The sequence below is a fragment of the Chrysemys picta genome, chromosome 2 (genome assembly GCF_011386835.1).
Source record: "Chrysemys picta bellii isolate R12L10 chromosome 2, ASM1138683v2, whole genome shotgun sequence".
NCBI lineage: Eukaryota > Metazoa > Chordata > Testudines > Emydidae > Chrysemys > Chrysemys picta.
The window spans coordinates 248,346,974-248,371,337 of NC_088792.1; the positions used below are offsets into that span (position 1 = coordinate 248,346,974).

The following is a 24,364-nucleotide window of genomic DNA, read 5'->3' on the forward strand; positions in this document are numbered from 1 at the left end:
TCCCTCCTTGAGTCCTTCCAACTTGGAACTTCAAAGCTTCAGCAGAGCCGGTTTCCCTGTAGTGTGGATTTCGCACGCGCTGGAGTTTCTTCTCCCTGCGGTGGGGGGGAATGCAATTCCCCTCCCCCTCCCCCCAGGACAATTCAGGACAAACTCCTTTCTCCTCTCACAGAGCCCCAGGGGAGAGCGGCACTGGGACTCTAGTGATCACCAAGCGGTGTTATAGCTGTTCATGTTTTTCTTTCTTTCTTTTTTTTTTACACATCACCCGCAGGGAGGGGAAAGGGCGGTTGCAATGACCCCGCAGAACGAGCGAAGGGCTGGACGCAGCCAGGTCTCAGCTGAGCTCCTTCCTTGGGGCACTAGAAGACGTGTTGATCTCATAGCGGCAACTTTGTCATTCGCTAGGAAGTGCGTTCTCCTCCTGCCCCATTACCTTCGGGTTGCGGCTGCCCCTTCCCCATGCTATTGGCGTCCCTGTCTCCTATTGCCTCTCACCCTCGCACCCCCCAGTTTGTGCTACCCCTTCTATCGCCTCCTCCTTCTCCTGGGACCCCTCTGGTTTTCATTCTTCCTGCTGCTGCCCCCTCAACCCCAATTTGGTATTCCCGCCTCTTTTACCCCCCCTTCGCCCCTGACTGCTTCCCCCTTTCACCCTTTTAATGTTGCTTCCTCCCACTCTGCTAATTGCTACCCCTGCCATCACCTCCTGCTGCTGCCTACCCGTGGCCGTTGCCTCCTCCCCTTCTGCTGCCACGTCCTTGTTTGAAGGAGCCAATGGGCGGGCTCAGTCAGGTGTCTCTTACCTGCACCACGTGGGGAGGGAGGGTGAGCAGGTAGAGCCACATCCCAAAACAGAGACGCTCGCAGCCATTGCGTGCCTCCTAGGGGCGCTGCCCTGGTTTGCCTCTGAACAGGTTCCCAAGCAGTCAGCTACAAAACGGGGACGCTGCACACGCCTCCCCTCCTGAGCAGGTCTCCGGGGAGTGGTGGTGGGTGGGGGAGAGCTAAGTGGCTGCAGGTGTGCGCGGGTGGGGAGGGGCGAGTTTCTTCCTTTACACTCCCGGGGTGGTGTGTGTGTGTGGCAGGGTCTTCTCGGTAAAATTGGGGCAGGAATCTAGTTTCTTGCTTTCTCCCGGCGATCATCATGACTGCGTCTCTTGACTACCTGGTGATCTTGTTCGGGACGACTGCTGGTGCTCAGGGGGCTAAGCTGGGATCCGATGAGAAAGAGCTGGTCCAGCTGCTGTGGAAAGTGGTGGATCTGGCCCGCAAGAAGGTATTTCTCTGAGTAGTCCCCAAAGAGGGAAGGGAAGGGGAGGCTGCTGGCAGGGATTGCCCGTGCGCGTTCCGCTGGGGGCTCCTTGCGGGGGGATTTAACCAGCTGCCAAGTTAGGGCTGGTGTCTGTCCGCGTTGAGAAGGCGCCGCCTGGGCCAGGAGCGTAGACGGAGTTAGGCGGCAGCCCAGCCCACCCCGCTGTGATAGGGGTTGTGTTCAAGCAAACAACCTCCACCGAGCCCCGTGGCGCGCCCGCCCACATAGACTTTTCCCCCGGGTCTCCAGCCCCCGGGGCAGCCGCCCTACACGCCACAGGGCGCGGGGAGGAGTGCAAAGCCCTGCTCCCCATAAGTCCTGCGGGGGGGTTCTCCCTGGGCGCTTGCTCGCCAAGGCGGGAGCAGAGGGCGCTGACCTCTTTCTCCCCCCGGAGGCGGGGAGCCTGCATGAAGTGCTGGTCAGACCGGAGCACTTGGACCTGACCGAGGAATGCAAAGAAACAACCAAGCTGGAGGTGGAGAGCCTGGCGCGAGCCCCGCAGCTGGAACAAGCCCTGCAACAGGTGAACCCCCTTCTGCTTTCAATGGGGCTTCTCAAACCCCTCTTCAGGGAGTCGAGCCTCCCAGAGACACGCTTCCACTGCAAAGGGTGTGCGAATAGCCTGCGGGGTCCCCGCTCCCCCAGGACAGACAAACTCACTGGGGGAGGGGGTGGGATAGGGTGACCAGATGGCAAGAGTAAATATCAAGACGGACGGGGGTAGCCATGGGGGAGGGAGGTACATGGCCCCCAGTTCTAGTCCCTGCTTTAAGCTATGGGTCAGGAGGGCACTGCTCTGGCTCTAGCCTTGGCCCCCCATGGACTCCACCCCTGCTTCATGGGCTCCAGCGGCCCCCACCTCCATGGGCTTTGTCCCCCCCCCCTGTGCTGTCCACCCTGTGGACCCCCCATTTTCACTGCTCCGGACCCCTTCATTCATGGGCTCCAGTGGCCTCCCCACAGGACTCCCCCATTGTGAGGCCAGAAGAGCTGGCTGGGGTTCTTTCTAGGAGCTGTCCATCCTTCCGAGCAGTCAGGGAGTGTGTGTGAGGCAATCATGGCATCCAGTGAGTGATGGTTTTGTTTGGCTTCTCTCTCTGCCTCCTGCCGTGGCCGGACCCCAGTGTAGCTCCTGCTCTTGACAATCTCTGATGCCTGCTATCTGCGGGGCCTCGCCTGCCTCCCCAGAGCCGAACTGCATGGGACCTGTGCAGAAGCGTGGCTGGTCTTACTCAGTGTGGGGGGCTTGGCTGGGCCCCTCTAGACAAGCGGGTCCTGAGGGAGCCTGGCCGGGGCGGGTCCTGAGGGAGCCTGGCCGGGGCAGGCCCTGCGCATTGCTCCCAAGGGTAGGGTTGCCAATTTTCTAATCCCACAAAATTAAACACCCTAGCCTATAGGCACAGACTCCGAGGGTGCTCCGGGGCTGGAGCACCCACGGGGAAAAATTGGTGGGTGCTCTGTACCCACCGACAGCCAAGCTCACTGCCCCGCCCCAGCTCACCTCTCGGCTGCAGCACCCCCCTTCTCCTCCCAGTGCTTGCGCGTGAAACAAGCTGTGGGAGTGAAGGAGGAGGAGTGGGAATGTGGCGCACTCAGGGGAGGAGGTAGGGAAGAGGTGGGGCCGTGGCGGAGATTTGGGGAAGGAGTCTAATAGGGGCAGGGAGGGGGTGGAGTTGGGGCAGAGACTTTGGGGAAGGGGTTGGAATGGGGGCAGGGCAGGGGGGTTGAGCACCCACTGGTGCCAAGAGAAGTTGGCGACTATGCCCTAGCCCCGCCCCTGCCCTGAGGTTCCCCCCTCCACTCACTACATCTCCTCCCCCCCCCGATTGCTCACTTTCACTGGGTTGGGGCAAGGGGTTGGGGTGTGGGAGGGGTTGAGGGCTATGGCTGGGGGGTGCAGGTTCTGGGGTGGGGCTGGGGATGAGGGTTTGGTGTCCAGGAGGAGGCTTCAGGCTGAGGGGTGGGGCTGAGAGATTTGGAGTGCTGGATGAGGCTGCGGATTGAGGCAGGGGGTTGGGGTGCAGGAGGAGGTATGGGATCTGGGGTGGAGCCAGGGATGAGGTGTTCAGGATGCGGGAGGGGGCTCTGGGCTAGGGTCAGGGAGTTGGGGTGCATGCTCCTGCTGGGGATGCAGGCTCTGGGATGGGTCTGGAGATGAGGGGTTTTGGGTGCAGGAGGGTGCTCCAGGCTGGGATCGAAGGGTTCAGAGGGTGGGAGGGGGATCAGGGGGTGGAGGGTGAGGGCTTTGGCTGCGGGTGCAGGCTCTGGGGTGGGGCCATGGATGAGAGGTTCAGGATGTTGGAGGGGGCTGCCGGTTGAGGCAGGGGGTATTGGCTCTGGGCTGGGGGTGCAGGCTCTGGGGTTGGGCTGGGGATGAGAGGTTTGGGGTGCAGGAGGGGTCTCTGGGATTGGGGGGGGGAGCAGGGATGGGGTAGGGTGCGGGCTTACCTCGGGCAGCTCCCAGTCAGTAGCACAGCGGGGTTAAGGCAGGCTCCCTGTCTATCTCAGCTCCGTGCTGTGCCCTGGAAACAGCCAGCAGGTCCGTCTCCTAGGCAGGAGGGCCAGGAGGCTCCTCGCCCACAGGCACAGCCTGCCCCCCACTCCCATTGGCTGTGGTTCCCAGCCAATGGGAGTGCGGAGCCAGTGCTCAGGGTGGGAATAGCGCACAGAGCCCCGTTGCCCCCCACACACACCCCGCCTAGGAGCCAGACCTGCTGGCTGCTTCCGGGGCGCAGCACAGTGCCAGGACAAGTAGGGACTAGCCTGCATTAGCCCTGCAGCACCAGCGACCAGACTTTTAACAGCCCAGTTGGTGGTGCTGACCGGAGCTGCCAGGGTCCCTTTTCAACTGGGCGTTCTGGTTGAAAACTGGACACCTTGAAACCCTACCCAAGGGACCGGAGTGATTTCCTGCCCTGGGATCGGCCCTGATGCTGCTGGCTCAGACCATCACCTCACCTCCCAGGGGCAGGGCATGGGGGTGAGAGTGTCTGGTAGATCTGTGTGTATGTCGGGGGCTGGGCAGTGGAGGAGGTTTGTGTGTTTTGGGATGCTAGGCAGTGAGGGGGCCTCTTGGGGCGGGGGGTGCTGAGTAGTGGGGGGCTGTGTGGAGCACTGTGTAGCTGTGGTGGGGTGGGGCTGTTTGGAAGGGCACTAGTTAGTGTGGGAGGGGGAGATCTGTGTGTGTTAGGGCAGTTCTGTGTGGGGTGCTGGACAGTTGTGGTGGGGCTGGGGGGTGCTGGGCAAGGGTGGTGGTGTGCAGAGAACTGTGCAGTTGTGGGGCAAGGATGCTGGGCATAGCCAGTCTGGGGGGTGTTGGGTGGGAGGGCTGTGTGGCATGGCATGGGCCCGCGCCCAATGGGAAGGGTCACGCTGGCAGTACAGGGCCAGGCAGACCAATGTGCGTCTGGCCATGCCATGTATGCCCCATTACCTCTGGCCACCCCCCTTCCCCCATGCCCGCCACTCGCCTCCTCACCTGAGGGCTGGGGGAGGAGGTGCGGGGGCAGGGCCTAGGAGGCGCTTACCTCGGGTGGCTCCCAGGAAGTAGCCCTCAGGTCCCTCCAGCTCCTAGGGTCAGGGACGGCCAGGGGGGCTCTGCCCGCCCCCACAGGCCCCACCCCTGCAGCTCCCATTGCCTGCAGTTCCTGGCCAATAGGAGTTGCAGAGCTGGCACTCATGGTGGATGCAGCATGCGGAGACCTCCCTGGCCATCCCTCCACCTAGTGGCCGCAGGGTCCTGCCGGCTGCTTCCTGGAGCCAGATAGGGAGCCTGCCAGCTAGGTTGACCAGTCCAGCCCTGCGCCAAATATCGGGACAAATGCATCCTGATTTTATTGGGACATCTGGTCTCCCTAGGGTGGGATACTTGAACCTCTCTTTCTGTAGGGGCAGGGAAGGCTTCTCTCTCTAAGTTTATTGCAGATGGTCTAGCTGGGAAGACAAATATGGGAGGAGGAAATGGGCTGGGGCATGGGGTTGGAGTCGCAGCCTCTGGAAAGCTGAAGAAGGCTCTTCTTGCTAGGGCCATGTGGGTGCCCGGTGGCTGATGAGCACGTTGGGAGAGGCCGGCACCTCTAGGAGCCTCCTGGGATCCCCTGAACCTGCCCTATTCTCTTCCCATTTTGGATTGGGGTAGCAAAGGTTAAGTTCAGAGTGACCCAACTGATGCTCTCCCAGTGCCCTTTCATTGAAGATCATTGGGTTTTAGTTCTCTCTTTGAATTTCTTTATTAAATTTACTGAAACTTTTTTCTTCTCTGCATGTGAGCCGGGGTAGAGACAGGCTCCAGCGTTACCAATCATATCTCCACAAAGCTCTGTTCCTCTTTCCTAATAACCAGGAGGTTCCATTACTCATTGCTGCAGTGCGGCTCACCATACAGTGAAGAGCTGCACCTCATTAACTTCCCCCAACTTTCAGCCCCTGCCAGGAGCTTTAGTCTGAAGAGTTTAGCAGAAATTTTCAAACTAGGGTGCTTAAAGCTAGGCTTGTGATGCCCTATTGAGGTACCTACATACTTTGGGATGACTTTCGAGCGTGTTGGGCAGGTGTAGTCCCCGTTAACTCTAATCGGATTTGTGATGGCTCAGCAGCTTTGAATATTAGCCCATAGTATTTAGGTTCCTAAATAATGTGCCCTGATTCCTATTAAGAGCATTATATAGAACTGAACGTTTACCTTTCCATGTTCAACAAGTTGTAATGATCTGAAACTTACACTGACTTTTTCATAACAAAGTGTAGCAGTTCATAATTGTGTACTATGTCTATTTTTTTCAACTTTCAGTTTAACCAGTCTGTGAGCAATGAACTGAATATTGGTGTAGGTACTTCCTTCTGTCTCTGTACTGATGGACAGCTTCACATCAGACAGCTTCTGCATCCTGAGGCTTCCAAAAAGGTAAAGTGGTTGCACTCATTAGACGTTCCTTAAGACTGATCTACTGTGGTGGTGGTTGGGTTTTAATGCAGAATTGATCAGCTTTTTTGCTGTATGATGCCCAATATGAGTCTACTTCAGCATAGTCATAACAGAGAAATCTCTCATCCATCAATAAGCTTATTAGACTCTTTGGGCTTGTCTACAGTGGGGAATTTTCCAGTTTATAATGATATAGTTAAACTGCTGTGGTTATACCAGTATAATTCTTCATGTGGATGCTCTATTTCAGTTTAATAAGGCCTTTTTCTGGTTTAGTTTATCAGCTTTGGAAGTGGCTTACGCTAAAACAGAAAAAGGTCCCCTGTACTGGAAGAAGTATGTCCACATTGGGAGTCCTATTGGTTTAACTACAGCAGTTTAAATTCATACTCTACTCTATACTGGTATTTCCCATGTACAAAACCCTTAGGTTGCTATAATGGGTTAATACAGGAACTAATTTGTAGGACCTGTCAATTATTTTGTGAAAAATTTACGTTTTTAACATTGCTGTTGTACATACTGTTTTGAAACTTTGAAAGCTGACAGATCTAAAGATAAGTGTTCAGCCTTTATGTAATATTCAGCTTGCACGCTGATAATGGTACTTACCTGTATTTGTAAAGAGCCAAACGCTGGTCTGAGAGCATGTGTCTCTTCATCATCTGCATCAAATTTTCTATAATTTGATGATGTATTTCCAAAATTACCAATCACTAATAGACTTGCAAGTCCCTATCTGACTTCTCTATTGCCAATAGAATTGCAGTTGTGTAGACGGACCTCAGTTAAAACATGGTTGTCCCTGCCGTGCAATCAAGCACAGTTCTGTGTTTCAGTACCATTAGGAACTAACAATATTCTAAGAATCATGCTACAGATTTATTCCAGTCTTCTGTTTTCACTGATGGTTTTTGAACCATGCATTTCATTCTCTTCTGTGTCTTGTTTCTTTAAATGGTTGAAAGCATGATGCTAGTAAAACAGTAAATCTTACTGCTAATATCAAACTGTGATATCAGATTATTTATTAATGTAATACTTGCTGCTACTATTTGGTATTTATCACTCAAAAAAAGTCAGTTTAACAAACGGAGAATGCTCCTGTATTATGAATCACTTCATACTATCTGATGTGTTCTAAACATGAAAAAATAAACCATATTTTAATAACTATACCTTTCTCTCCATATGATAGAATTATTTCTCTAACTGCTATACAATTTACCTATTTTATGCAGTTTATCCTCCATGCAATTAGATTAAGTACATAATAAAAAAAAATACAGAATCTTTGAAAATTGATTTTTGTCATCTTAGTTTGTAAGATTTTTAGGGGGGACTAACACTTTTCTATGTACTTGTACAGTGTCTAGAACAATAGGACTTCAGTGCTGGCTAGGGTCTTCGGTTGCTATTTCAACACAAATAGCTGGTAATTTGAAATCTGCTCTGCGCTGATTATAGATTAAACCAAACAGACAACTACAGAATGTCACTGGCATTTCTTGCGGATAACAAAATGTTGAGATTAAAACCTAAGTGTAAACTAAAACCAAGACTTGGAAAATCATTAGCTGTTTTTGTGTGCCTCAGTTTTGGATGTCCAATATGAACTACTTCAACAGGCCCTGACTTTGAGTGGTGGTTATGACATAGGCAGGTTCAGTTTATACTTAATCATTAAGAATAGAGTTTGTGGGGGACGGGGGACTGAAGTGTCATGAAACCACAACTGGGAAATACCGAAGGTTGACTATTTGCATAAGAGTTTGCAGGGGCGGGGTGACACTTATGAAATAAAAGTTCAGTTTTTCCATTTTAAAATAAGAGAGCCAGAGTAGCAGTTTTAAACATATGTTGCAATTAAAGGAGAAAAGAACCTGTAGTTCATAACTTCTATAATAGAGAAAAATGCAGCTACTCTGGCTGTAGAGCTGATACTAGGTATAAGCACACTAAACAATTGCTTACAGCCCCAAGCAGGTCAAAGGGGGGCCCCACTATTCACTTTTTATTATGCATTTGGGGGTTGGGGGGAACGACCCAGAATATTCCTGTTTAGGGCCCACAGTGAGCTAGTACTGACTTTGTCTGGCTGTAGCAGTCAAGTACACGTAGATAATAAGTCATTGTGTGGGGCTCTTCCTGCCCTCCCCTGCTGGTGGGGTTGGTACATGAAAATGACGTTCTAACATCTGTGCTGATCTTGCACTTAAATGCAAAATTTCTGAAAATAGTGATGGAAATTCCATCTAACATAATACCTATCAATACTCTAAAGTCAAAACCCAACTTCTTAGAGTATAAAATCCTTCCAACAGCACCACACCCCCCTCCCCGTGCACACACACACATACATACACCCTCTCATCCCAATACACAGTACCCCATTAAATTGTGGATGCAAGGATCTTGTTTTGCTGACTTTTGGAAAAGAAGCATTACTTCATGAACAGCTGAACTAAACATGGAAGTTTATGGCTGTAGGAGATACTGACTTTTCAGCCAGATACAAATAAGGACTTTTACGTGTGGACACCATTCCATGCTAATTAACTCAAGACATTTCCTCTTCCAAAACTTAATAGCTTTCAATGAACTTTAAAAAAAAAAAAAAAAAAAAAAAACTTACAAGGAAATTCCTAAATATCCATCATCTCCCCCAACTCAGTACCTGGGACAATCCACTTGTGTTCTGCCTGTTACTAATCAATCCCCTCTAGGATGACTTCAGACTTTCCCAACCTCTAAGAAATCTGCCTTTTTTTTTTTAATCAGTCCAATGTATTTAAAAAAAAAAAGGTGTTTCCTCTTTCCTCCAAATATGAAATTCCTCCATACCCCAAAATAAAATAAAAATTTTGCCTGCTGTAAAAGGAGTAGCAATAATCAGTTATGCACCAGTGACTGGTTTCAGGAATCTGACTTCCTCTTCCGGGCCACCCCCATTGTTAACCTTGATAGAATCACACAATTAGGAAAAAGAGTTAGACTTTAAAACATGACACTTTTATATGTATTAAAAATATGTTGTAGGTTACTTTTAGAGGTTATCCTGCATTAATTTTCTTTCTCTTTGTGCAGTTGGGTTCATGGTATTAAGGGAGCCTGCCTTTATACCATAGAATGAAGAATTATTCAAACTCTTAAATAGTTTTGTTTATGTGGCATACATAGTGATAGGGTATAATGGCTTTTATTGGCACTTATGTGAGATTAGCTGTATACACTCACGCTTGGCTTTGTTGCTCATTAGTAATGCATCCATAACAAGCACACGCTGACAAAACCTTTACACCACATCATGCTATAATTTGTCTGTTTTACAAAATAGCCAAAACAACTATTTGAAGTGTGATTATACTCTGCAAATAGAATCTGAGACTTCCCTTAATTGAATATGCTGTCTATAAAATTAAAACGTCTTCTGAAAGTTTGATTGGGCTCTGTAAAGCGAGCTGTGACCCCTCTAGTTTGATAGGGCCAACTAATGAAAATTGGAACCAAGAACTGTTAAATGTGGTGTTGTAATAGTATCTATTTGCTCTCCCACAGTTATATTGAATCCACAGCATTAGTAATATTAATAAAAAGCAGCAATAACCTTTCTTTTGTCAGTAAAGGAAGCAAATATCCCTGACTATACCATGGGAACAGACTTATTGAGTAAGAAAGATTCATAACAATATTTAAGTCACTGAGAGAAGAGCCTTGTAAAAATATGTGCTATAATGTACTCAGGTGAATGTGGCTATTTTTACTTGAAAACTGGTTGTAAAATGTGACAACTCAAGAGAACATAGACTGGATTCACCTTAGTTTACAGTCACTATCATGTCCTCTTACAGAATATCTTATTGCCTGAATGCTTCTACTCCTTTTTTGACTTGCGGAAAGAGTTCAAGAAATGTTGCCCTGACTCATCTGATGTTGACAAACTGGATGTTGCTGCCATGACAGAATGTATCCTTTTTAAAAATCATAACTTGAATTATAATGGCAGCCTAGTACTTCTAGAAACACAGCCCAGGAACATAGGAGTGTTCATAATGCTTGTTTAGGAATGATATAATTTAGTAAACAATATTGAGTCCTTAAGGGGTTTTCTACTAAATATGCTTCTGTTTCTGGTAGCTATGCGAAAATTTGTGGTACCTTGCAAAAGCTTTGAACAGTCTATAGGAGACTTTGAAACTCTTCTTTACCTCTGAATTTTGCCATATTAACAATCACTGCCTTAGTGTCTTGTTTAATGTCAAGTTTTGATAAACCTTGACTCCTAATTACTAAAACACTTGAAAGGAAACACGGAGATAAAATTTGCATGTTAACGGAGTGCATTTAAAATACTTCCAATTTTCATAGCATTTTTTCAGCCTTGTTTGGCAGATATTAGATCATGGATGTTGGGGAGCACATTTTAATTTCTGGAACATTTATTTCTGAAGCAATTATGGTATTCAACCTTTGAATAGTACATGGGGTTGCTTTTAATACCTGAGATATCCAGACACCTGATGCTTCATGTAAACTCTGCACAGTATACCCTCTAACATGCAACTAGACTAGGAATCCTGTCTCTTCACTGTCTTCTCTCCTTCTCTAGTATGGAGAGGGCATACAATGGCTAAAAAAGCTTTCAGAAACTGTTCAAGTAGCCAGTAACCCAGTTAAATATGGATCTTAAAATCTTTGCTGCATTATTCTCAGTCTGCACTGGAGACAATCCATAGCAATTGAAACTGACCTCCAGAAATGTCCTCTGGCTAGACTCTTCCTCACACCTCCCTGGTGGCTAGTGTTGTCTCTTACTTCTGCACACATCCCTGTTTTGTAACTCAGAAGTAGAAAACACTTGGCTCCTCGAATGACACTACCAAAGGGAGCCTGCAAAGGCTGACTGGCCAGGAGGGATATGAATTTAAAATACTTTTCTCAGTTTTCAAAGCTAAAACAAATATTGGTGAAAAACAGTTGATTAGGTTACACTCCATATGTAAACACACCTGTTGTACATGTACAGTGATTACCATTAAAGCTGGCATCTGCCACACAGTGACTTCTGAGATAGTACAGCCTAAATAAAAATAGGAAATAACTGCAGTTTTTTACACATGACTATGTAGCAACCATGCATAAAGTGGTGGTAGTTGTGTCAATGTTTTAACTGTGGAATCCAAAGCTTGAAAGTAGCTTCAGATGTCAGAACAGTGTAACTAACTTTTCCACTAAGGGAGATGTGCCTTATTTATCTCACTACCCTAAAACACGTGTAGATTTGTTAATATACAGTATCTCCTCCATTTATTAGGTTCTCCTACACAACCCAGGAGTAGGGGGTAATGGTATCTTTTTACTACTGTTGTCTGCAAACATGCAAGGAACTTCTTAGAAAACATAAGAAAACTCCCAGCTTCAAAGAGCTTACTTCATATAGCTTCAAAGTGTATCTGTTGCAGCATCCCTGAACAATAAACTATTTGTGTTTTGTACAAAGCACTTGAAAGAGACTGCACTGGTGAGAGATGTTTTATCCATCCAATGGGAAGTGAGGTCTGATGTACCTCTTTCCTCTTATCTCTGGGTAGCAGAGATTCTGACCAACCACAGGAGGGTCAAATGTTCAGTTTCCCAAATAGTATAGTACTAGCCAAGACACAAGGGCATTCTTGGTATTGGGAGGGCAATGATGGATCTTACATTAAGAATTTGACCAGAAGATTTTCATGGCCATTGGCCTCTAAACGTCACTTAGACCCACTCTGAGCGGGGTTGGATGGCATGGTGCTTACAACTCTAGTGACTTCCTGAAGCTTAGTTTAGGACTATATGTATACCGCATGCTGCTGATATGTGCAGATATGCTGCACACCCCCTAGCATGGGTATAAATAGCAGTGTAGATGGTGAGGCGCTTAAGCAAATAGAGTAAAGACCCATCAGAACCTTAGGGTATATACTCTACATGCCCAAGCAGTGCATCCTCATCTACACTACTGTTTTTAGCAGTATAGTGTCCCACTGCTGGAGCCTTCCCCACCACAGTGAATGGCTCTGGCAGGGGTGAGGCAGTGAGGAAAGGTTCCAGCAATGGGAAGCTGCTGGAGCCTTTCCCTGCTGTCCCTGCACCGGAGCCTTTCTCCAGTGCTGCATGTAGCTACACCACAGTGCAGGTGCAGCCCGCTTTTCACTGCCGCATGTAGTTACACATACCCTACATGCCACTGCCAGTGTAGACAAGGCCTATATTGTAGCTCCCATTGCTTCTACAACCAATGGAGCTTCAACAAAACACCATATTGTAGAGCTCAGTTCTGAACTGGATAGACTAGTTAATTGAACACCTCTCTGAAAACATATAATTTCAGTGATTTGTTTTGTTTGTGGCTTTTTGTTGTCTTTCTGGTTCCTGATTATTTGACTGATTTGTAGGTATGTTTACCTTGGTGACTTCTCATTGTAAACCTGTTCTGTTTATGTGAAATGGCTAAAATATTCACTGTCTCTTCTACGTGTGCTTAATTTGATTGGATAATGGATTTTGTTCTCATGGTAGGCTTTCTGTTTTTTGTTGGTTGGTTCATGTGGCTTCTTAATTACTGTTACAGAGTGGCTTGTTTCATAGACTTTTTGTCATAGAATTTTTGTCAGGCTGGGATAGTATTTCTATGTTCTTAAAATAGTGGTAGAAACTGGTAAAAATGTCTAGCAGATGATCGTTTCCTGATGTTGGGGAAAGCACTGTATAAGTGGCTTGCTTACTTATGACACCAATATCATTAATTGGTGGGCTGTAATGATGTGCAAAATATTTGCAGTAAACTGTTCACATTACTGACTTAAACAGTCCCATTTCACTGGAAAAAAAATTAGTACATTTGGCGCTTTACTACAAAATTCTCTCATATTTGAAATAAAGGTAGGCAGACTCTGAATGAAAGGTAACTCAAACTAAAAATAGGCATTTAAGGGAAAAGCTAGACCTGCGGAGTATGAAGTCACTTGAAAGGAAACTTAAAAAATATTGCAGACTCGTGCAGAATTTCTGCAGTCCCTCTGCTCTTAAAGCAACCAAGTATCTTCCATTTGGTAAGTGGAGAGGGCATGAGGTCTGAATCTAACGTGAAACAGTGGAACTTCGTGTAAGTCAAATTCTCTGTTGCCCTGTACCTTGTATGCTGACTGCAGAATAGGGAGGCTGTATGGGCTAATGGATAAATAACTTGCTTGGGCCTCAGGAGACCTGGCTTGTATTCCTGATTCTGCCACTGGCCTGATGAGTGACACTGAGTAAGTTATTTTGCCTTTCTGTGCCTCAATTTCCCCATCTGTAAAATGGGGATAATTCTTCTTTGAGAAGAGATTTGACATCTGTGGAAGAAAAAAAATGTATAAAGGTGAAGTATTATTACTATATAAAATGCTACCAAATCAGAATGATACCTTTATGTATTCATTCTCACTAGTGTAAGTGACTGTACAAGGTGCAGGATCATGGACAATGTAGCCTTGTGTGAGAGAGGCCTGTATTGCACATGTGTGTTTTCATTGTCTCTTTTCGACTAACCATAAGTAGTCCTCTTGCACAGAATGTTAAATAACAGTATGTTATGTTTGATCATGTATCTTGTGCAGGGGAGGCAACCTCTTGTAAAAAGAGTACAGAGTTATTAAACTGAATTAATAATTGGGTACCTTATTTTGCTTTTAGAGAAGGTTTATAATCAATTTCATCAGCTAAAACTACCTCAGTCTATGGTAAGAAAGGGATTCCAGTTTCAAGAATTCCAGTCCATTCTGTGAAAGCACTCTGCTTTCTCCCCCTGCTCCTCCAGTGGAAATCATAAGTAGTTTTTTTATTTGTTTGTTTTAAAGACTGCTGGGATGCTAAGGAAGGGAAATAGTGCTCTAAAAGGTGCCACCTCTAATTTAGGGAATTGAGGAAGAAAGAACTGATGCTACCTAACTAAGAATCTTCTCTCTCAGAGGTCTCCTCTGCTATCTTTATTATGGAATCAAGCAGTATTTTTACTGTTTGAGTTTGTGGCAAACCTTGTTTTCTTGGCATGACCTAACAGTGAAAGTAATGTGACAGTAACAAGAAAATCAACTCTCCAGAAAAGTCATTGGAGAAACAAGTACATTCCTGCTAAGAAAGGAGTGTGGTTATTCAGGAAATTATGTTCAACTCTTATGCAAATATACAGAAGGCCAGGGAGTGTTCATTTTGCACCTCTGTATCTCCCTAATTCACAGCAGTTCTTGATTTACAGAACTTGCTAAGCCAGTTTTCACTGTTGTGAATGCCTTTGGGGTGGAATGAATAAAGCTTGCATGACTATTCCTAGATCCTCTCCAGAAGACTCATCCTCCTTTCCCTCAAGATCAGGCGTGCAGAAGCCATTAAATGGCAAGTAAAAAGAGGATATAATTGGAGCGAGACTAGCTGTCTTTCTTCTTTCTGGGCTTAGTGGGAGGCAGGCTGTCTTAATGAGGAATATATATTGAAGGATAAACTGTCTAGTCCCCTGAAGAAAGTACTCCTGTTCTGTTGTTGTTGCTCTGTTGTGAATCTGTGTGTGTGTGTGTGTGTGTGTGTGTGTGTGTGTGTGTGTATAAAAAATACTCTTTTTATTTAATGAAACATAAATTGGAACATGCTGAACAGAATCTGGATAGTAAAGTGGCAAAAGTAGTCTCTCTCTATCAGGAAGCCTGTAAAAAGCTTTACATGGGACACAACTATAACTCAGCGCTCAGAAAGGTTTTCATCTTAACTTAATCCCCTCACCCATGTAAGTTATCTATTATTCATATTTATTGTTGTGGTGCCTAGGGACCACCAGGATTAGGGCCCCATAGTGCTAGTCAGTCTTACTTTCATTTGGCTTAAAATGTTAGATGTCCAAGTCTAGATTGGTGATCCAATTAATTGGTGACAGGTGACATGGAATGGACAGCAGAGACTGTGCCAACTGAAATAATTTGGGGGTCCTGTGCACTATGGGAATGGAGTGGGGGGGGCACCTGAGTGGAGTTGTGACCTGGTATGTGGAGTCAGTGCCACTCAGGTTTGGCCTGGCTGCCCCCTCTGAGGGAGGGAGCAGCTGGGCCAAATTTGAGGGAGTGGTGGTGTGACCTAGTGTGCAGAGTTGCAGCTCCTCTCATTTCTCCCCCTCCCCCTCTCAGTGATTGGTGGGGCCCCTGTGCTAGTGCCCAGACAGAACATTGGGTAATCTGGGCCTGGGCAGATGTACCTCTAGAAAATGATTGTGTGAGAGACATTGGTGAGGCATTTCATAGTTGGATGTCTGTTTCTGCAGTCATAGATAGGGTCTGTCACTGTTCATGGAGAAGGTCGGTACATCTGCCATATGATATGCGGGAGAAGTTCAAAGTGGACCATGTTTCTGTGGAAGTGAAAAGGGAGGTGTTTTGGGGGAGGGTTGGTATTTTTTGGTTTTGTTTTTTTGGGTCACTGGCATCCTTCCACCTTGCTTGCCATTAGTTTTTGGGGAAACCCTACGTCTTCAGGCTCTTGCACTGCAAGCCAAAAAGGTTTTCTGGAAGTCAAGTTGGAATCTCGGTATATTATTTAGGTCTTTGTGTATTGAAAGATTCTTGTTCCCTCAAATGTAATGGCTTTTCTGAAGAACTATCATGCTGAGACAATTTTGGGTGGGTTGATACGTGCCAGGATTGAAAGCCATGAGGGATAAGCTAAATGAAAAGGGAAGGGAGGAAGAAAGGGAATGGGAGGAGGGAGGCCATATGGGGCAAGTGTGGAGTGAAACTGAGGGAGGGCGGTGGTAGGGAAAGAAACTATCTGTACAAATGGGCCTAAGGTAGAGTGATTGAAGTGACTCTCCCTCAGAGCTACAGAAGGAGTTGATGATAGAGCTGAGCAGTAAAATTCAGGAGTTCTTGGCTCCCAGTCTTGTACTTACACAATACAACACCTATCTTTTGCCTCTCACTCTAGTTGGAATATAAATGTACTTATGCTTGGGTTGTAAACACATCCTGTATCTACACAGGTATTTGTAGGATTTAATTATTTTGGACTTCTTTCCTTGGCTACACTTGCAAGTTACAGTGCTGTAAAACCTCCCCCAGCGCTATGACTCACTCCTCGTCCACACTGGCAGGGCACTTACAGCGCTGTATCTCCCAGGGTACACCGCTGCAGGTACTCTACATCTCCGAGAGGAATAACAGCTGCAGCGGAGTGGCTACGACTCACAGGTGTGAGTGTAAACCAGGGGTAGGCAACCTATGGCACGCGTGCCAAAGGCGGCACGCAAGCTGATTTTCAGTGGCACTCACACTGCCCGGGTTCTGGCTACTGGTCCGGGGGACTCTGCATTTTAATTTAATTTTAAATGGCGCTTCTTAAACATTTTAAAAACCTTATTTACTTTACATATAACAATAGTTTAGTTATATATTATAGACGTCTAGAAAGAGACCTTCTAAAAACGTTAAAATGTATGACTGGCACGTGACCTTAAATCAGAGTGAATAAATGAAGACTCGGCACACCACTTCTGAAAGGTTGCCGACCCCTGGTGTAAACGCTTGCAATGCTGTACTAATCACCTTGTCAAGTGGCCAATCCTCTCCATTGTTGTGACCAGCTGCAGGAATGCGGAAGTGCCGGTTTCAAAGCTAGTACCACAGAGAAAAGCAAACAGATTGCAGCTTGCTTTGAGTGAGTGAATGAATGAGCAGGGGGCCGGGAGTTCGGAACTTGCAAAATAGAGTGCTGACATGCTCCAAAAAGCACTTTCTCTCCCCACACTCCCTGTCACAATCCACCCCTCTCACTCCCCGCCTCCGTTTTGAAAAGCACGTTGCAGCCACATGAATGCTAGGACAGCTGCCCATAATGCACTGCTCCCAACACAGCTGGAAATGTTACAAGTGTGGCCACACCACTGTTCTGGCAGCTGTCAGTGTGGACAGACTGCAGCGCTTTTCCCTACTCAGCTTCACGAAGACGGGTTTACCTCAAAGCGCTGTACAGCTGCAAGTGTAGCCAAGGCCCACAGTGAGAAGTCTTAAAACTTTCTTTAAACATCCTCTTTCTCTTCTCTACTATGGAAATAGACTATTTCTGTATAACAGTCTGAGAGAAACTAGCCGAATTCACAACATGAAATTATACTTTTTGACTTATTCTTTATTTTAAAAAAAAAATTACTGTTTACAAAGTCTTCCCCTCAAAACATTAAAAAAACTTTTTCTAAAGTAAAACAAAACAATGCTTGGAAATCACTGCTACATGCAAACAGTCATACACACTTTGCTGACTACATCAGAATCTGTTTTTATCCAGAGCAAGTTTTTGTTTTTGTTTCTTATGTGCACAGTGATCCATTTCTCTCTTACCCAGGGTTGTAAAAAAACTGCTCTCAGGTAAAAAGCAGCAAAAATGAGTGATCCCAATTACTCCCACTAATGTTGACCATCTTTTTCTCTCAACTCCTCTTAATACAGTACTTGGTCCTGCTAGTGAAGGCAGGGGGCTGGACTCGATGACCTTTCAAGGTCCCTTCCAGTTCTAGGAGATAGGATATCTTCTCCCCCCCCCCCCCCCCCCTTGCTTACATTTTTACTCTCCCCCAGTCTGTGGGGGTCAGGGATGGGGGGGCTTGCTTTGTTCACACTTTAAGTGGAAAGAATTGGTGATTATTTTTTTTTTTCCCCCTTTCTCTGTTTGAGGAGGGATGGTAGTATAGATAGGAAACAATCCTGAAGTTAGGCCCATTACTACTAGGTAATGGTATGTGGCATGAAGTGAGGTGAGGAATTCTAGAATAAAGAAATAAATATTGGCGATAACTCTCTTAAACTGATTTTTAAAAAAAAGCCTTCCCCAAATAATGTAATAAATTGGACAGTTGGATAGAAAAAAGTCTAGAAAAATATGTTGAATAGCACTAGCTTGAAAAAAGTGAGTCTATTCAATGAGAATATTAGTTAAAAATTGAATGAAAAATACTCATGAGTGTGGGTTTTTTATATTTTTATTTTAACAAATTTCAGTTTCTTTCAAGTTGTAGTGGTCAAGGCCTTGCTTAATCAGAGCCATAACTGATGTGGAGATATTGAAATGTCATGTATATTGTTTTGTATCGCTGATTGTAAATCTGACTATGGACAAGCAACAAAAAACACTCTTAATAGAGTTAAACACTGTATTTCTGTGCCAGCTGCACAGCACTTCCTAAGGGATTGTCTTCACTGCAGAGTTTACTCGAGTTGTAACCTGAGTGTTGTCCCTTACTCAAGTCCCATCTGCACACACAAACCCTTAATGCAAGTGTGGTGATACAGGCCTTGGCTACACTTGGGGATCAAGTGTAGTTGCGCCAGCAGCGCTGTGAGAGCTCTCTCGCAGCGCTGCAAGTACTCCACCTCTCCGAGGGGAGTAGCTTGCAGCGCTGCGAGCGAGCGTGCAGCGCTGCAGGCGCTGATTACACTGGCGCTTTACAGCACTGCGCTCGCTGCGCTCGGAGGGGTGCGTTTTCACACTGTACAGCGCCAGTGTAGCCAAGGCCACGGTTACACCTCCTGGTGGGTCAGCCACCCCGAGTTAAGCTAAAATCTGAGTGAGCACAACTCAATCGCTAACACAATCACGCTGCAGCTGAAGTGTTATTTGCAGGAGACTTTGTCTGTGTAGGATCACCACATTCCCAAACAAAGGTATTGATGCTAACAGAAGCTTTTTTTCCATTAATATAGCTGCACCTACACCTGCGATTATTTCAGCATCGCTATGTCATTTAGGGGTGTGTTTTACTTTTTGTTTTTGTTTCACATTCCTGACGTATGTAAGTGTAGACCTAGCTGCCTCTTACCTGAGATAAGCTAATTTGAAAGGCATTCTCTTGAGTTAATTCTGCAGTGAAGACATAGCCTAATCAGTTTCTGGTACCTCTCTTGAATGTCTGTGCCTTCCTTTAGATCAGTGGCGCTCAACTCTTCAGACTGCTGTACCTCTTTCAGGAGTCTGATTTCTCTTGCATACCCCTAAGTTACACCTCACTTAAAAACTACTTGCTCACAAAATCAGACCTAAAAATATAAAAGTGTGTCAGCATGCTATTACTGAAAAATTGCTTACTTTCTCATTTTAACATATAATTATAAAATAAATAATTGTAATATAATATTGTACTTACATTTCAGTGCATAGCATATAGAGCAGTATAAACAAGTAATTGTATGAAATTTTAGTTTGTACTGACTTTGCTAGTGCTTTTTATGTAGCCTGTTGTAAAACCACGCAAATAACTAGATGAGTTTGATGTACCGCCTGGAAGACTTCTGTGTAACCCCAGGGGTACCCCTGGTTGAGAACCACTGCTTTAGATAAGGGATACATTTTCCCTGTATCCTATAAAGCTAAAAATATTGGAAGAATTTCCTAAAGAGCTTTACATAAAGCATCATAACTAGCTTTCAAAAGTGGGACTGAAGCAAGACCACCTTTCCCCAACTCTTTCTAAAAATCCTTACCCAACAGGATGAAATTTGATCCATTTTAAAGAACTTTGGAGTCTGATGTAATGAAGAAAAATAACATGACCATGTGAACATGGTGGTATTTGCCACTCAAACTTAAACCAGTTTCCGAAGACGGAAAGGTAGCTAGTAAATCCACTAGATATCAATCCAAAACAAACCATTTCTGCTAGTTTCTTCCATCCAGAGGGTTTATCTTCACCTTTCCCTTTCCATTCTTTCCAAATGGAAGGAGGAGTTAGGGTAGTCAGTGTTTTATCAGGATGATGTGCCATTAACAATTAGCCTTGCTATACTTCAGTATTGGGTTAGCAATCTTTTTATTTATTTATTTTATTTATTTAATTTTGTGCAAGTAGGTAAAATTGGAGAAGGTGCCATTTCTAAAGTTTCTGAATTGTATCCAAGTAGGAAGTGATATGCTAGTTCCAAGGAGTGGAGCAAATTGTGAGAGGTGCCATGTAATCTATATTAGGAAGTACTAAGCAACCTCTTTTCGTTTTTATGAGCTTCTAGTCATTGTTTTAATTTGCCTTTTCCCTTCCCACAGAAAAAGAGGTTTTAATCCATGTGGAGCATTTATGGTGGGGGTACAATTACTATGGTGAGATTTAAGAGATGACTCCAATCTATTCTGAATGCAAGAAGGTCTTTGACTTTCATTAAATTCTGTCAAATAACTTACACTTTTTATGGAAGCTCTTTTAGCATCTCTGCTGTGCTGTCACCAAATGCTTCCTAAAATGACCTTGTATTCTGGTAGGTGACAGTGGTTGGGGGAGGGTGTTTGAACTGTGAAGATAACTAAATCATGAACAAGAACACAGATTTATTATTTTAAGTGTAACTTGACTGTCAGGGATACCATGGAAAGCTTGTTGGTCCATGTACGGGGTGGGGAATTCTCTGTTCAATTATAAATTCATTTATTCAATGACTGTTGACTTAACTTCAATTTACAGATTTAAATCTTGAAAAGAGCAGTCCAGAATGGTGTTTTGGAGCATCTCAAGTGGAAGATATGGGCAATATTATTTTAACACTAATTTCTGAAGTATACAGTAAGCAACAGTAGTAAACTTGGGTTTAGCTTTTTACTTTATTTCTCCAGAATGTTGGGGAGAGAAATAATTTCTGCCGTGTTTTGTAGATCACAGATTTGCAGATCCAGAAAGAGTGAACTATAAATTTGAAAGTGGTACCTGGTAAGTGGAGTGAGTGTGTGTGTGGGTGTTTTTACAGCTAAGGCATAAGTACAAAACCTGACCTACACTTAAAATTTCTGTACTTGGCTACACTTGCAAGTGGTCTTTGTATTTTTTAATGTGTCTTCTATTTTGCTGGGAAGCTGCTTTAAAAAAAATAATAGGTTGCTTAACTGAGATGAGGGGTTATAAAACAGAACTATATGCTGAGTATCCTATGCTGGACTTGCATGGTATTGGTTAAGAGCTGCTACTATCTCCAGAATTGTGGTGTTAATTATTATTGATGATTGTGAACACACTATCCTATTAAACAAAGATAAATAAGTTCTTGTTGTTAACCCTATTGACTTTGGCTTTGTTTCAAGTGATAGGGGAAAAAATATTTGCTCAATGTAACAATGGCATGCAAATGTATCTTCATGTGTCCAAGACAGTATGAAAAGCAACGTAGAATTTTTCTAATAAATTATAAATATTAGTGTCTTTTTAAATATGTTTAGAAATGACAGCATGGTTTATGCAATTGCAATGGTACCAATTATGATGCAAACTTCTTAATCTCACTCATCTCTTTTTAGCATATAAGATTCTTCTCAATGGTATTGCTAAATGCTTTCTAAGCAGTGCCTGCAACAGACATTAGTGTCAGAATTGGTCTTACTTAGAATCTTCATGAATGATCTCGAAGGAGGAGTAAACAGTGTGGTCATAATAATCACAGATGCTACTGGTATTTGCAGCTCTTTCTAGCTCAGTAAAGCAAGGGAAATACTATGATCTAAAAAGATCATAAATATTGGCAGAAAATAATGAGATTCATCCGGTAAAATCTATTTAAGAGGAGGGAGAAATCTGGACTGTAACAATGAAATCTGGGAATGAGAGTAGGCAGCAAGTTAGATAGGAGTTTGCAATGGAATACAAGCGTGAAAGAACAACAAAGAGTCCAGTAGCATCTTAAAGACTAACCGATTTATTTGGGCATAAGCTTTAATGGGTAAAAAACCCACTTCTTGCATTTAAAGAAGTGGGTTTTTACCCACGAAAGCTTATACCCAAATAAATCTGTTAGTCTTTAAGGTGCCACCGGACTCCTTGTTGTTTTTTGTGGATACAGACTAACATGGCTACCCCCTAATGCTTGAAGAGTGAAAGAGTTAATGCAATGTTGAGCAATCTGTATAGAGGCATATTCTTAGAAGGGTTAAGCATTTGATATTCTGAAATATCAGAAACTTTATGCTCTTCCTGTAGACTCCTGCTCATCTTTTAGTCTGTAAAATAGAATTTCCTCTGTATTCTGGTAGGTGACAGTGGTTGGGGGAGGGTGTTTGATGGAATTTCCACTGTACACGTCAACTTTAAATGAGTCCAGTAAATGGTTGAAATGGACTCCAGAGATCAAAACAGTCTATTCACAAAATCAAAATTCTATCTGAGAGTCTATAAAATGCATCTGCCTTGATTGCTGCTGTGTAACACTTGACTCAAATAGTTGCTTGGATGTGATGCACAGGAGTGTTAGTGAGTAACAGAGCTTTATTGCTGGGTCCCAGTCACCTGACATGGGCCAGGGTTTCAAAAAGTTAAATTAACACCCTGTTGCATGATTCAGATGAGTATCCTCTTAACTCAATAGATACCAGAGTTATTGACTTGCAGCTGTAACTTTTATAGGATCACCTTCCTATAAATATGATGCCCTTTACAGCAGGGGGAGATGGGGTGAGAGAGAGAAGAGTGACCATGTTCAGGAGGCTAATTTCCCATAATGAAACATCTCATCCAAAGCTAAGCTACATGATGCAATTCCCAAGCTAGCAGCACAACTGTCCATGACTCCTCCAGGAAGCTAAATAAGAGCCATGGCAACTGGATTTTTTTGTCATATCCAGTCAAATATGTAGAGCACAATTGATGGACTTTATATTCTGTAAATTCACTGCTGTAGAATTTGCTGCAAAATCAGCCCTTTGCTGCAGAACTGTGCTCTAGTAAAATAAACTTTCTTTTAACTGTACTTTCTAGTCGGTTTGATTATGAGCCAAACTTCCCAACATGAACAGCATGTAAACAATGCAGTGCTGCCTGCCTTAAAGGTGGGAGGACAATAGGGCTACCATATGTCCGGATTTCCCCGGACATTTCTGGCTTTTCGGTCTATAAATAGCCGTCCAGGGGGGATTTTTAAAAATGTAAAAATGTCCGGGATTTTCCCCCCGGTCCACTATTTATAGACAGAAAAGCGGCGGCCAAGCGCCGCTGGGCACCCAAAGCCCCTTCCCGGCTCCCCCCATCCCCTGCAGCCTTACCACGCTGTCCGGCCCCGCAGCTGTCTTTCCCCCTCCTCCCCTCCCCTGAACGCTCCGCCCACCTGCTCCTCCCCGTCCCCTGCTTCCCACGAATCAAATCTTCGCGGGAAGTCTGAAAAGAAGCAGGGGCAAGCAGGAGGCAGCAGCAGGTAAGCTGGGGCGGGGGGCGCGAGGAGGAGTGCTCTGGGGAGGCGCGGCCCTGGCTGAGCAGCTCCCTCTGGCCCGGGCTGAGCAGCGGCCCGATTCCTGGGCTCTTTAAAGCCGGTCCTGGTCAGGGGACGGTGGGGGGGAGGTTGGATGGGTCAGGAGTTTGGGGGGGGAGCTGTCAGGGGGGCAGGGGTGTGAAGAGGGGTTGGGACAGTCAGGGACAGGGAGCAGGGGGGGTTAGATGGGTCTGGGGTTCTGTGGGGGCTGTCAGGGGGGCAGGGGTGTGGAGAGGGGTTGAGGCAGGCCGGTAGCAGGGGGGGGTTGGATGGGTCAGGAGTTCTGAGGGTCCTGTCAAGGGGCGGGGAGCAGTTGGATAGGGCATGGGAGTCCCCGAGGGTCTGTCTGGGGGCAGGGATGTGAATATGGGGTGGGAGTATGGATAAGGGTCAGGGCAGTCATGGGACAGGTAGGGTCGTAGGGGGTTCTCAGGATGGGGCAGTCAGGGGACAAGAAGCAGGGTGGCTTAGATAGGGGTGAGGTCCTAGGGGGCAGTTAGTGGCAGGGGTCCCAGGAGGGGGCAGTCAGGGGACAAGGAGCGGGGGGGGGTTGGGAGTTTTGAGGGGGGCAATCGGGGTGGGAAGTGGGAGGGAGTGGATGGGGGAGGGGCGGGGCTAGAGCAGGGCTTCTCCCCCTTGCTCTCCCCTCCCCTCCCAGTGTCCTCTTTTTTGCTTGTGGAAATATGGTAACCCTAGAGGACAAGTAAATCTCTAGCCTTAATGCAAAGGTATCCTTAAAAAGGTAAAGAAATGGAAGCCATTGGTAGGGCTGAAAGTCTATCACTGACTTGTTTCCTGAAAGTCACATTGATCACATAAGCTTAGATTGGCTTTTGCATCTTGTTTTTTTTGGGGGGGGGGGGCCTT

At 45.5% G+C, this 24,364-nt stretch overlaps 1 protein-coding gene across 6 annotated transcripts in view; it reads left to right on the top strand.

The window, feature by feature from the left end:
- Window positions 1-846: 846 nt before the first annotated feature.
- Window positions 847-24,364, top strand: part of ESRP1 (epithelial splicing regulatory protein 1) — a 67,308-nt gene continuing 43,790 nt past the window's right edge. For 5 of the 6 annotated variants that reach the window (XM_065585925.1, XM_042845110.2, XM_065585926.1 and 2 more), the window contains exons 1-6: window positions 847-1,279; window positions 1,710-1,838; window positions 6,105-6,218; window positions 10,091-10,205; window positions 20,737-20,835; window positions 20,925-20,979. In XM_065585925.1, coding sequence (XP_065441997.1) covers window positions 1,148-1,279; window positions 1,710-1,838; window positions 6,105-6,218; window positions 10,091-10,205; window positions 20,737-20,835; window positions 20,925-20,979 — 644 coding nt within the window. In that variant the 5' untranslated portion in view covers window positions 847-1,147. The remainder of the gene's footprint in view (window positions 1,280-1,709; window positions 1,839-6,104; window positions 6,219-10,090; window positions 10,206-20,736; window positions 20,836-20,924; window positions 20,980-24,364) is intronic. The other variant, XM_024105259.3, reaches the window with a different exon arrangement.